Below are 13,578 nucleotides of genomic sequence, written 5' to 3' on the forward strand. Positions count from 1 at the left end.
GAAAGCATCACTACGAACAAAGCTAGTGGAGGTGATGGAATTCCAGTTGAGCTATTTCAAATCCTGAAAGAATCCTGAAAGATGATGCTGTGAAAGTGCTGCACTCAATATGCCAGCAAATTTGGAAAACTCAGCAGTGGCCACAGGACTGGAAAAGGTCAGTTTTCATTCCAATCCCAAAGAAAGGCAATGCTAAAGAATGCTCAAACTACTGCACAATTGCACTCATCTCACACGCTAGTAAAGTACTGCTCAAAATTCTCCAAGCCAGGCTTCAGCAATATGTGAACCGTGAACTTCCAGATGTTCAAGCTGGTTTTAGAAAATGCAGAGGAACCAGAGATCAAATTGCCAACAACCGCTGGATCATTGAAAAAGCAAGAGAGTTCGAGAAAAACATCTACTTCTGCTTTATTGACTATGCCAAAGCCTTTGACTGTGTGGATCACAAGAAACTGTGGGAAATTCGTCAAGAGATGGAAATACCAGACCACCTGACCTGCCTCTTGAGAAATTTGTATACACGTCAGGAAGCAACAATTAGAACTGGACATAGAACAACAGACTGGTTCCAAATAGGAAAAGGAGTACGTCAAGGCTGTATATTGTCACCCTGCTTATTTAACTTCTATGCAGAGTACATCATGAGAAATGCTGGACTGGAAGAAGCACAAGCTGGAATCAAGATTGCCGGGAGAAATATCAATAACCTCAGATATGCAGATGACACCACCCTTATGGCAAAAAGTGAAGAGGAACTCAAAAGCCTCTTGATGAAGGTGAAAGAGGAGAGTGAAAAAGTTGGCTTAAAACTCAACATTCAGAAAACGAAGATCATGGCATCCGGTTCCATCACTTCATGGGAAATAGATGGGGAAACAGTGGAAACAGTGTCAGACTTTATTTTTTGGGGCTCCAAAATCACTGCAGATGGTGACTGCAGCCATGAAATTAAAAGATGCTTACTCCTTGGAAGGAAAGTTATGACCAACCTAGATAGCATATTGAAAAGCAGAGATGTTACTTTGCCAACAAAGGTCCGTCTAGTCAAAGCTATGGTTTTTCCAGTGGTCATGTTTGGATGTGAGAGTTGGACTGTGAAGAAAGCTGAGAGCCAAAGAATTGATGCTTTTGAACTGTGGTGTTGGAGAAGACTCTTGAGAGTTCCTTGGGTTGCAAGGGGATCCAACCAGTCCATTGTGAAGGAGATCAGCCCTGGGATTTCTTTGGAAGGAATGCTGCTAAAGCTGAAACTCCAGTACTTTGGCCACCTCATGTGAAGAGTTGGCTCATTGGAAAAGACTCTGATGCTGGGAGGGATTGGGGGCAGGAGGAGAAGGGAACGACAAAGGATGAGATGGCTGGATAGCATCACTGACTCGATGGATATGAGTCTGAGTGAACTCCGGGAGTTGGTGATGGACAGGAAGGCCTGGCATGCTGCAATTCATGGGGTCGCAAAGAGTCAGACACGACTGAGCGACTGAACTGAACTGATATGAAAATCAATATACCCCATCACATCAACAGTTTAAAGAGAAGTCCAATGATTCTATATTGATAGATGTATAAAAATCATCTGAGAACATCTAAAACCCACTTGTGATTTAAAACTCTAAGCAGACCAAGAATGGAGGAGCAGTTTCCTCAACTTGATAAAGAAAATTTACAGAAATTCACATCTAACATCATTGTTAATGGTCAGAGACTGGAAGCTTTCCTGCTAAGATAGGTATGAGGCATGATGACCCCTCTAATTATTCCCATTTAGTATTGAACTGGAAGACCTAGCTAAATGCAATAAGAAAAGAAAGAAGAAATAACAGTTACACAGATTGGGAAGGAAGAAATGAAACTATCTTTGTTTGACAAGAGGGTGATTATCTATGTAGAAAATCCCAAAGAATGAAAAAACAACTAAGAAGCAATTTTAGCATGTTCCCATGTGGCACCCCACTCCAGTACTCTTGCCTGGAAAATCCCATGGACAGAGGAGCCTGGTAGGCTGAAGTCCATGGGGTCGCTAAGAGTCGGGCATGACTGAGCGACTTCACTTTCAGTTTTCACTTTCATGCATTGGAGAAGGAAATGGCAACCCACTCCAGTGTTCCTGCCTGGAGAATCCTAGGGATGGGGGAGCCTGGTGGGCTGCAGTCTATGGGGTCACACAGAGTCGGACACGACTGAAGTGACTTAGCAGCAGCAGCATGTACGACAGGGAACAAGCAATAGTCAGTTGCTTTCCTATATACTAGCAATGGACATGAAGTTGGGCAAACTCTGGGACATAGTGAGGGACATGGAGGCCTGGCATGTGGCAGTTCATCGGGTTGCGGAGTCAGACATGACTTAGTGACTGAACAACAACAATATTAGAGATGAACAATTGGAATTTGATATTAAAAACTCAATATTATCTACATTAAAACAAAACTTAAGTACTTAGAAATCTGACAAAATTTGCATAAGTTCTATTTGAGGAAAACTCTAAAACTCTGATGAAAAAAACTAAAAAGATTTTTTTTAATGGAAATACATTCCAAATCTATCAACAGGAAGTTTCAATAGTGTTTAGATTTCAGTTCTCCCCAGTTTAGTCTATAGATTCAATGTAATCCCAATCAAAATCTCAGCATGATTTTTTTTAGATATTGACAGTAAGATTCTTAAGTGTATATGAAGAGGTTAAAAACCCAGAATAGTCAACATGATATTGAAATAGGAGAACAAATCAGAGCCCTGACTCTCTCTGATTTCAAGACTCATTGCAAAGCTACCATGATCAAGACAGAGTGGTATTGATGAAAACAGAGACAAATGATTTAATGGAAAAAAGAGTCCAGGAATATTAATAGGTAGACAGATATAGTCAATTGATCATTGACAAAGGAGCAAAGCAGTTCAATGGAGAAGCCTAGTCTTTTCAACAAATGCTTCTGCAATTACTAATCTCTCTTTCACTCACACATGTGCACACACACAAGTTATCTTATAACCTTCACAAATGTTAATTCAAATGAATCATAGACCTATGTGTAAAATGCAAAACTATAAAACTTACAGAAGATAATATAAGAAAAAACACTAGATGTTCTTGATTTTGACAATGATTTTTATGTGTATCACTACAGGTAGAATCCATGGAAAGAAAAGAATAATTTGAATTGCATTAAAATTAGCCACTTCTGCTCTACTGAATGTTCCATCAATAGAAACCATTGAGTGGGAAAATTATTTTCAAAAGATGTATCTGATGAAGGATCATAATCCAAAATGCACAAAGAACTCTTAAAACTCAACAATCAGAAATATAAAAACCTGATTTTAAAATCGGCAAATCAGAAACAGACTCATAGAAAACAAACCAAATGGGAAAGGGTGTGGTGGAGGGATAAATCAGTAGTTTGAGATTAGCAGCTCCAAACTAATATATCTATATAAAACAGATAAATAACAAGGTCCTACTGTATAGCACAGGGAATTATTTTCAATACCCTATAACCATAATGGAAAAGTGTATGAAAAAGATATATGTCTCTCTCTGAATCATTTTGTTGTACATCAGAAACTAACACAACATTGTTTATCAACTATAATTCAACAAAATAAAAATAATAGGACCCACCCTAAAAATGGCAAGAATATATAGACATGGCAAATAAGCATGTGAAAAATGCTCAACATCGTATATCATTAGATACTTGTAGAGGAAAACAGCAATTAGATACCACTACAGAATGGCCAAAGTCCAGACCATTGACAAAACCAAATATTGGCAAGGATGTGGAACAACAGGGACTCTCAGTCATTGTTGGTGGGAATGCAAAATGGTACAGCCACTTGGAAGACAGTTGACAGATTTCTTAGAAAACTAAACATGTTTACCATATGATTCAGCAATCACATTCCTTGGTATACCAATGAGTTGAAAACTTATGTTCACATAAAAACCTGCACATGAATTTTTTTAAATTATTTTATATTTTTACTTTACAATATTGTATTGGTTTTGCCATATATCAACGAATCTGCCACAGGTATACACGTGTTCCCCATCCTGAACCCTCCTCCCTCCCCGTACCATCCCTCTGGGTCATCCCAGTGCACCAGCCCCAAGCTTCCTGAGTCCTGCATTGAACCTGGACTGGCGACTCATTTCATATATGGTATTGTACATGTTTCAATGCCATTCTCCCAAATCATCCCACCCTCTCCCTCTCCCTCTCCCACAGAGTCCAAAAGACTGTTCTATACATCAGTGTTTCTTTTGCTGTCCTGTATACAGGGTTATTGTTACCATCTTTCTAAATTCCATATATATGCATTAGTATACTGTATTGGTGTTTTTCTTTCTGGTGTACCTCACTCTGTATAATAGGCTCCAGTTTCATCCACCTCATTAGAACTGATTCAAATGTACTCTTTTTAATGGCTGAGTAATACTCCATTGTGTATATGTACCACAGCTTTCTTATCCATTCATCTGCTGATGGACATCTAGGTTGCTTCCATGTCCTGGCTATTATAAACAGTGCTGCGATGAACACTGGGGTACACTTGTCTCTTTGAATTCATGAATAATTGTTTTATTTATAATTTTATTTATAATTACCATAATATAAATTCTATTAATTAAAAAGAAAGATGTGCATCCACAATTATAGCTGAAATCAGGTTTGTATTGCTGTATGACAATGAAGATCTTAATGCCAATCATTTGGACAGCAGCAGGAATGTTGCTTAATGTGAGATGTCACTCAATGGGGAGCTGCAAGAATGGGATTCTAATGCAAGGCCTTGTACTGATGCAACGAGGACATTTTGTCTCACTGTAATCAATTGCTCATCAGAAAAGTAAATTAGACTAACTGATCTCAGAAATCCCTTCAGTATTTAAATTATAGTTGACTCTTTCATTCTATGAAAAGCAATGAGCTTCATCAGAAGGCAAGTGGAGCAGAGCAGGCACTTTGTTGTTCAGTTGCTAAGTTGTGTCTCACTCTGTGACTCTGTGAACTTCAGTCACACACTTCATTTCTCAAAAAATAAACACAGCTGCTCTAAAACAAGTGATTGAACTTATTTCATCCGATATAAGCTGGCTTGTCTTTTAGAGCATAGGGCTGTGTGAGGTAGGTAACAAATTACTGGTTCTTTTTGTAGGAAATAAAGGTTACATTGAGTCTTGTTGTACAGTTGCTAAGTTGTGTCCGACTCTTTCTGATGCCAAGGACTGCAGCATGCCAGGCTTTCCTGTCCTCCATCTCCAGGAGTTTGCTCAAACTCAGGTGCATTGAGTCAGTGATGCCATCCAATCATCCAATGACTTGCTCGAGTATGAGCAATACAAAATTAAACTTGTATGACCCTGACTTTAATGAACTGGTGCAGTAATCATTAACTCACTTGATATATCTGGAAAGTCATTGACTAGGATGAATCACAGAATACTGAATCATGGTACATATGCAGTAAGTGTGGTGACCCTGGTGAACTGAGTGTTTGCTTACAAGGAGGCATGCCTGACTCAGGAGATGTGAATTCCAGGCTTATCTCTACAACCTGCAGGTGCTGTTTTATCTTTGGAAAAGGTAATTGAGAGAATCATGAGATAAAATGGTGTTAAATTCTCTGTTACATGAACTCATGTAAACCTGAGGAATAAAGTATTTTGTAATCAGGTCTTGACAAACATTTTTTTTCTTACTAAAAGAGTTTAGGAATAACTTCACTAATCAGTTTTCAACAAATATCATATGTTGTAGAACTCCTATTTGTGAAGTGTTGTCATTAGTGTTCTGGAGAAGGCAATGGTGACCCACTCCAGTACTCTTGCCCGGAAAATCCCATGGACAGAGGAGCCTGGTGGGCTGCAGTCCATGGGGTCGCGAAGAGTCAGACATGACTGAGCGACTTCACTTTCACTTTTCACTTTCATGCACTGGACAAGGAAATGGCAACCCACTCCAGTGTTCTTGCCTGGAGAATCCCAGGGACGGGGGAGCCTGGTGGGCTGCCGTCTATAGGGTCGGGCAGAGTTGGACGCGACTGAAGCGACTTAGCAGCAGCAGCAGCAGTCATTAGTGTTCTGGTTCTAGTTAACCTTTCCAGTGATATTTAGATCTTCATGACCACTAACTGTCATCTCCTGTTCGGGTCTACAGGTACTGGTACTGTGGGTCTGTTTAATGAAGTCTCTGCCTCCCATTCCCCACCAAATCCATACCTGTTGTTCTGTGTACCATCTCCCTTCCCTGCTCTTGATGACAGATTGAAATTATAATGGAGTAATCAGAGTTCAGATATATAAAAATGGAGTCAGGCAGCCATTGAGAATCTGCTCTCGGACGTGTCTTTACACCACTGAGAACCTGACATTTCTTTGACCTGTCCTAGATCCAAGGACAGGTCTAGCCCTATTCAGAGCAACACTTGGCAGCTGCACTCTTGTAGTCTCAAGGTCTCCCCTTTCAACTGTGCAGCCATTTTGGACCCCAGTTTATCCATACTTAATTGGAACCCTTACTTGCCAGATCCAATTATACTTTTAAAAACACTTACGTAATTTTGACTTCCCTGGTGGTTCAGATGGTAAAACGTCTGCTTACAATGCGGGAGACCGGGGTTCGATCCCTGGGTCGGGAAGATCCCCTGGAGAAGAAAATGGCAATCCACTCCAGTACTATTGCCTGGAAAATCCCATGGACAGAGGAGCCTGGTAGGCTACAGTCCATGGGGTCTCCAAGAGTCAGACAAGACTAATCGACTTCACTTCACTTCACTTCATGTAATTTTGAAGGTTTTGCCCTTATAAGCCTCACCCATTTTGTAGTCCAGTGGGGCACCATTCAACTGCTTCTTGAGTCTGTCTCATGCCACAGTCTTACCAAACCCCCAATAAACATCATTTTATTTCACTCAGGTCTTTTCTAAAATTTTGGTTAACACTGTGCATACTCCATTTTATTTTTTTCTTATTCTGATAAAAACAGACTTCATAAGGCAACAGAAGCAGTTGTATCTCGAGGCAACTGGGAGGCTTGAGCCATAATTTCTCAAGCCTTCCCCACTAAATTCTTAGAGATTGGTTCTTCCCTCAGTTGCCTGAGTAAGTTTTACCTCTTTGGTGAGGGACAGGGAAGAATCCCTATTTTTGATTTATTCTCTTGAGAATTTGTGACTCTTTGCCCTTGGAGTTCAGGGACATCTGTTTATTGTGAAGCCTGTTATTTTGTGAAAAATTAGGTGTATATTCAGCATAACATTTGGGAGGTTTGATTTTGTTTTTCTGAAATTATTCTTGAGGCAGCTGTGGTATATATGAGAGAGCATCACAGTGGGCATCAGAAGATCTCAGTTTAAATCCTAGTGTTATTAATTATTAGGTTGGTGCAAAAGTAACTTTGTCATCTGATACTGGAATAAATTCTTAAATGTGGGGAATCAAACCTGGGTCTCCTGCATTGCAGGCAGATTCTTTACATCTGAGCCACCAGGGAAGCCCCTGTTATGTTATACATCATTTTAATGCACATTTCTTGCTTTGTTTTTTTTGCCAATGACTTATCACTTGTGTTTATTTTATTTTTATTTTAGACTAGGGAAATGATGTTAGAGAAAAAGCAAATTCGAATGATTTTCTCATTTGAGTTCAAAATAGGTGGCAAAGCAGCAGAGATGACTCGTAACATCAACAACGCATTTGGCCTAGGAACTGGTAATGAACATAGAATGCAGTCGTGGTTTGAGAAGTTTTGCAAAGGAGACAGGAGCCTTAAAGATGAAAAGCACAGTGGCCAGCCATCAGAAGTTGACAATGACCAACTGAGAGGATGATCAAAGCTGATCCTCTTAAAACTACACGAGAGGTTGCTGAAGAACGCAACATTGACCATACTACGGTCATTTGGCATTTGAAGCAAATTGGAAAGGTGAAAAAGCTCTATAATTGGGTGCCTCATGAGCTAACTGGAAAAAAAAATGTTGTTTTGAAGTGTCATCTTCTCTTATTCTGTTCTGTTCCATTCTATTTGTATTCACTCAGTCATGACCAACTCTTTGCAACCCCATGGACTGTATGTATCCCACCAGACTCACATGTCCATGGAATTCTCTAGGCAAGAATACTGGAGTGGGTTGCCATTTCCTTTTCTAGGGGTTCTTCCTGACCCAGGGATCGAACCTGGCTCTCCTGCACTGCGGCTGAATTATTTACCATTTTAGCCATCAGAACTACACAACAACAGTGAAACATTCCTTGATCAGATTGTGACATGCAATGAGAAGTGGATTTTATATGGGAATTGGCAATGACCAGCTCAGTAGCTGGACCATGTAGAAGCTCTAAAACACTTCCTAAAGCCAAACTTACAACAAAAAAAGGTCATGGTCACTGCTGATGCACTACAGCTTTCTGAATCCCAGCAAAACCGTTACATCTGAGAAGTATGCTAAGCAAATCAATGCAATGCACTCAAAACTGCAACTCCCTCGGCCAGCACTGGTCGACAGAAAGGGCCCAGTTCTCAACGACAATGCCTGACCACATGTTGCACAATGAACACTTCAAAAGTTAAACAAATTGGGCTGTGAAGTTTTACCTCATCCTCCGTGTTCACCTGACCTGTTGCCAACTGACTATTGCTTCTTCAAATGTCTGGACAGCTTTTTTCAAGGAAAACGCTTCCATAGACAGCAGGATGCAGAAAATGCTTTCCAAGTGTTCGATGAACCTCAAAGCATGGATTTTTATGCTATAGGAATAAACAAACTTATTTCTCATTGGCAAAAAATATGTTGATCATAATGTTTTCTAAATAAAGATGTGTTTGAGGTTAGTTATAAGGATTTAAAATTCATGGTCCAAAACCACAATTATGTTTGCACCAACTCCTTGGAAGGAAAGTTATGACCAACCTAGATAGCATATTCAAAAGCAGAGACATTACTTTGCCAACAAAGGTCTGTCTAGTCAAGGCTATAATTTTTCCAGTAGTCATGTATGGATGTAAGAGTTGGACTGTGAAGAAAGCTGAGCGCGAAAGAATTGATGCTTTGGAACTGTGGTGATGGAGAAGACTCTTGAGAGTCCCTTGGACTGCAAGGAGATCCAACCAGTCCATTGTGAAGGAGATCAGCCCTGGGATTTCTTTGGAAGGAATGCTGCTAAAGCTGAAACTCCAGTACTTTGGCCACCTCATGTGAATAGTTGACTCATTGGAAAAGACTCTGATGCTGGGAGGGATTGGGGGCAGGAGGAGAAGGGGACAACAGAGGATAAGATGGCTGGATGGCATCACTGACTTGATGGACGTGGGTTTGGGTGAAGTCTGGGAGTTGGTGATGGACAGGGAGGCCTGGCGTGCTGTGATTCATGGGTTCATAAAGAGTCAGACATGACTGAGCAACTGAACTGAACTGAACTGAATATGACCTTTATGACACTGGCTGTTTCTAATCACCCAGAATCTTCCTTTCCCACATTGAAAATTATAAAATTATCATCTCTACCTTCCAATGTTTAACTTTTGGTGGAGTAGACTTGAGATTTCAAGGTAAAAGTCATGTACTTTTATTTATATAATTAGTTGATGTATCTTTGGTCTTTTGAGATGTTTGAATTATATTAGTATTAATGACAAATTCCAAGAATGGCGATCTGGTTGAAATCCAAGAGGTATTTGTTTGGGGTTTGTTATGACTGCAGCTCAGGAGACACAGATCCAAGAAGCATTTAGATTGTGTTCTACCCGACTACAACATGGGGAAATTTATAAATGCAAAAAAACTGCAAAGGTACATAAATTTCTTGTGAAGAATTAGAATTGTTTGTATACTTATGGCTGGTGCATGTTGATGTATGGCAGTAACCAACACAATATTGAAAAGCAGTTATCTTTCAATTAAGAATAAATTTTAAAAGAATTAGAATTGTAGATGACAAGATGTAAAGATACTTGTCAGCAAGAATTTTTTTTTGGGGGGAGGGGTTCAAAATGGTTGCATTGTTGTGAAGGGGGTGGGGAACTATGAAAATACAAAATTGTAGCAAGCACCTGGTAGCAGATGCTGTTTTGAAATGGTTGGTGGAGTCCTTGAGTTTGACACAGTTGGCAGTTCAAGTTCTCAGTAATGCAGGAACTTATCTAAACACACCCCTAATGCCTGAACCAAAGTTACTGCATTTTGATTTTAAATGATCTTAAATATGGTGTGATTATCTATTTTATGTATGCTGCTAAGTCACTTTAGTCGTGTCCAACTCTGTGCAGCCCCATAGACGGCAGCCCATCAGGCTCCCCCGTCCCTGGGATTCTCCAGGCAAGAACACTGGAGTGGGTTGCCATTTCTTCCTCCAATGCATGAAAGCGAAAAGTGAAAGTGAAGCTGCTCAGTCGTGTCCGACTCTTAGCGACCCCATGAACTGCAGCCCACCAGGCTCCTCCGTCCATGGGATTTTCCAGGCAAGAGTACTGGAGTGGGGTGCCATTACCTTCTCCATAGGCAAATGTAATATCAGTAAGTACATTAAAATATTTAAAAATCTTTCAAATTCAAGGACAGAGTATTTCGGTGTTGGATATAGTATTACAAGATAAACATTAAAAAATAAAATTAAAAAGGCATAAGAAGAGACATTACTTTGCCAACAAAGGTCCATCTAGTCAAAGCTATGGTTTTTCCAGTAGTCATGTATGGATGTGAGAGTTAGACTATAAAGAAAGCTGAGTGCCAAAGAATTGATGCTTTTGAACTGTGGTACTGGAGAAGACTCTTGAGAGTTCCGTGGACTACAAGGAGATCAACCCAGTCAATCCTAAAGGAAATCAGTCCTGAATATTCATTGGCAGGACTGATGCTGAAGCTGAAACTCCAGTACTTTGGCCACTTGATGGAGTCAAGTGAAGAACTGACTCATTGGAAAAGACCCTGATGCTGGGAAAGACTGAAGGCAGGAGGAGAAGCGGAGGATAGAGGATGAGATGGTTGGGTGGCATCACTGACTTGATGGACTTGAGTGTGAGCAAGGTCCAGGAGCTGGTGATGGACAGGGAAGCCTGGAGTGCTGCAGTCCATGGGGTCACAGAGTCAGACACGACTGAGCAACTGAATGAACTGAACTGAAGATAAACTGATTGTCCTCAGTGTGAGATATCTCCAACTGGTCATTGATTTGAATCCACAGTTAGGAGCCTGCCGGGAACCACCATGGGAGATCCCACCCATGACAAGGTCATGTGGAAGAGCCATGACAAGCAAGGCGGATCATTGCTCGAGGGATCCCCTGAATCTGCTCGAGCATCTACCCCAAAACCAGAATCTGTCTGTCTTACTATTTTGTGCCTTTCACCAACTCTTCTGACATTAACAGGGGACTATCCCCGACCACCTTTCTCTGGAAAAAGTCAACTTAGGGCTTTAGTTAATAAGTCTCCTGGGCATGAAAGGAATATTTCTATTTTAATCCCTCTGCTGGCATTCTAGCTTGCCTGACAGGTTTATCCATTCTCTTTTAATTAACACACATGATTGTTCACAACTCTCCAACCTTGAAAGGCATGGGAAGCCAAAACATTCTAAAAGTCCTAATGAGCATAGAGTCCTTTAAGGGATTAAAAATTATTAGAATAGATAGTACTGGTAAAGGGCTTCATTATTGGGCCAATGCTTGCTGCCAAGTTCCCATATCCCTTATCCATTGTGCACTTGGGATTGCATTGGTTAACATAGTTGGAATGTAAGAAGAACAAGTAGCAGCCTTGGAATTAACCACATCAGACCTTAGAGCTAATTGGTTCTTTCTTTGTTGTGACCCACTGCACCTTTGCTCCGTGAGAATGTAACTCTGTTTAGCACTTTCTGAGGCTGACATAGATTAGAAATACAAAGAAAAAACACTTCAAGGGAAAATAAGTTTTCTGGTTGAGCAGCCTTTATCAAAAAAGGGTCATAAAATGTCCACAGGCCTCCAAGGCCAGAAGATAATGTACACAACATTGTTTATGGGAAAGGTATGCAGAAAAAATCCTGGTTTTGATAAAGACAAAACAGATGTAATGTTTGGGCTGACTCTGTATGACTTTGCATCTTTCATTTCCCTCTATGTACAAGTTAAGGTATAAAAGTTCCTTTTGAAAATAAAGTTATGGGCCTCGCTCACCGAAGCTTGATCTCCCTGTGTCGTTCTTTTTTTCCTTTTCCCTCCTTTTCTCTCTCTGTTCTTCTTTCAGGATGACTCCTTGGAACACAGGAGCTTTATTGGCTTTCTGTGTTAATCAAGGAAGATCAAGCTCTGCTCTTTGCTTTGCTATCCTTTTGCCTAGGCTGTCATCCTGAGGGTACCCCTGGATCCTGCTGGGGCTAGACCCTGGCAGGAGCCTTTTTTTTTTTTTTAATTAGCCACACCTGGACCCAATCCCAGGGTATCCCAAGTGGTGCTAGTGGTAAAGAACTGTTCTGCACATGCAGGAGACATAAGAGACATGGATTTGATCCCTGGGTTAGGAAGATCCCCTGGAGGAGGGCCTGGCAACCCACTCCAGTATTCTTTCCTGGAGAAGTCCCTGAACAGAGGAGCCTGATGAGTTACAGTCCATAGGTCACAAAAAGTCAGATATGAGTGAACCGACTTGGCATGCACACAAGGGCCCAATCCCAGTACAGCTAAACCAGCTAGACTGGAATTTCCAGAGTGATCATTGGACACAGAGAAAACAAAATTAAAGCACAATTTATTTTTATCATTGGGGCAAAGTCTACTCAGAATAGAGTGCAAAGTGGATGTAATTGGTCTTTTTATATCAGAGAGGCCCAAGTTGAATTAGCAGGGACTGTTATAAAAGCTTTAGATTTCAGGCTCACAGTCGTCTGAGTAAGAAGAGAAGGCGTCAATGGATCTGGCTGTGGTCCTGGTGCTCTGTCTCTCCTGTCTGCTTCTCCTCTCACTCTGGAAACAGAGCTCTGGGAAAGGGAAGCTCCCGCCAGGCCCCACTCCTCTCCCAATTCTTGGAAATATCTTTCAGTTAGATGTTAAGAATATCAGCAAATCTTTAACCAGTGTAAGTAGATTTTATGTTTCTCCAGGGTCTTGCAAATGGTAAGTAAGTTAAGCCTAATTTTGATGCTAATACATAAGTTTCTATGGGCACACTGTCAAAATATGTAAATGTGAAGCAAATTACTTCCTGTAAATTTTGACACTTTTCTTGCCTAAATAGAGGAAAAAGGAATGTGTTTTTCGAGTAGAGAAACACTTAGCTCTTTGTATGGTAAAATGAAAATAATAAAGTATTAAAAGCTGGGAGTGTTGCCTCCCTCCTTTGTTTCACAGCCATTTGCTATGATTTGGGGCTGATTTTTGGCATTTTGTGATTCAAGATTTTCTTCCAGAAGTCATATACTACGTAAGCCGCTTGTTCTGTTCAGAGTCAGGAAAATATAACTTTTTTGCAAAAGGAGATTGTGCCTGATGTAGAGGAATTGACTTGGGATCAAGACAAGCATGAGTGATTGAAAGAAAGAAGTCATCACTCAGGATTCTGCAGGAAGCTGCCGTCTGTACCCTGTGAATGCTGCAGG

At 40.6% G+C, this 13,578-nt stretch overlaps 1 protein-coding gene across 3 annotated transcripts in view; it reads left to right on the plus strand.

Annotated features, from left to right (window-relative positions):
• CYP2C87 (cytochrome P450 family 2 subfamily C member 87) overlaps positions 1-13,578 on the plus strand; it is a 60,621-nt gene that overhangs the window by 12,644 nt on the left and 34,399 nt on the right. Inside the window, 1 exon segment of one of the 3 annotated variants that reach the window (NM_001076427.1) lies at positions 12,866-13,058. The exons of 1 other annotated variant lie outside the window; for it this stretch is intronic. In NM_001076427.1, the coding sequence (NP_001069895.1) occupies positions 12,891-13,058 (168 nt within the window). In that variant the 5' untranslated portion in view covers positions 12,866-12,890. 3 annotated transcript variants of the gene reach the window in all.

The sequence above is a fragment of the Bos taurus genome, chromosome 26, assembly GCF_002263795.3.
Source record: "Bos taurus isolate L1 Dominette 01449 registration number 42190680 breed Hereford chromosome 26, ARS-UCD2.0, whole genome shotgun sequence".
Lineage (NCBI taxonomy): Eukaryota > Metazoa > Chordata > Mammalia > Artiodactyla > Bovidae > Bos > Bos taurus.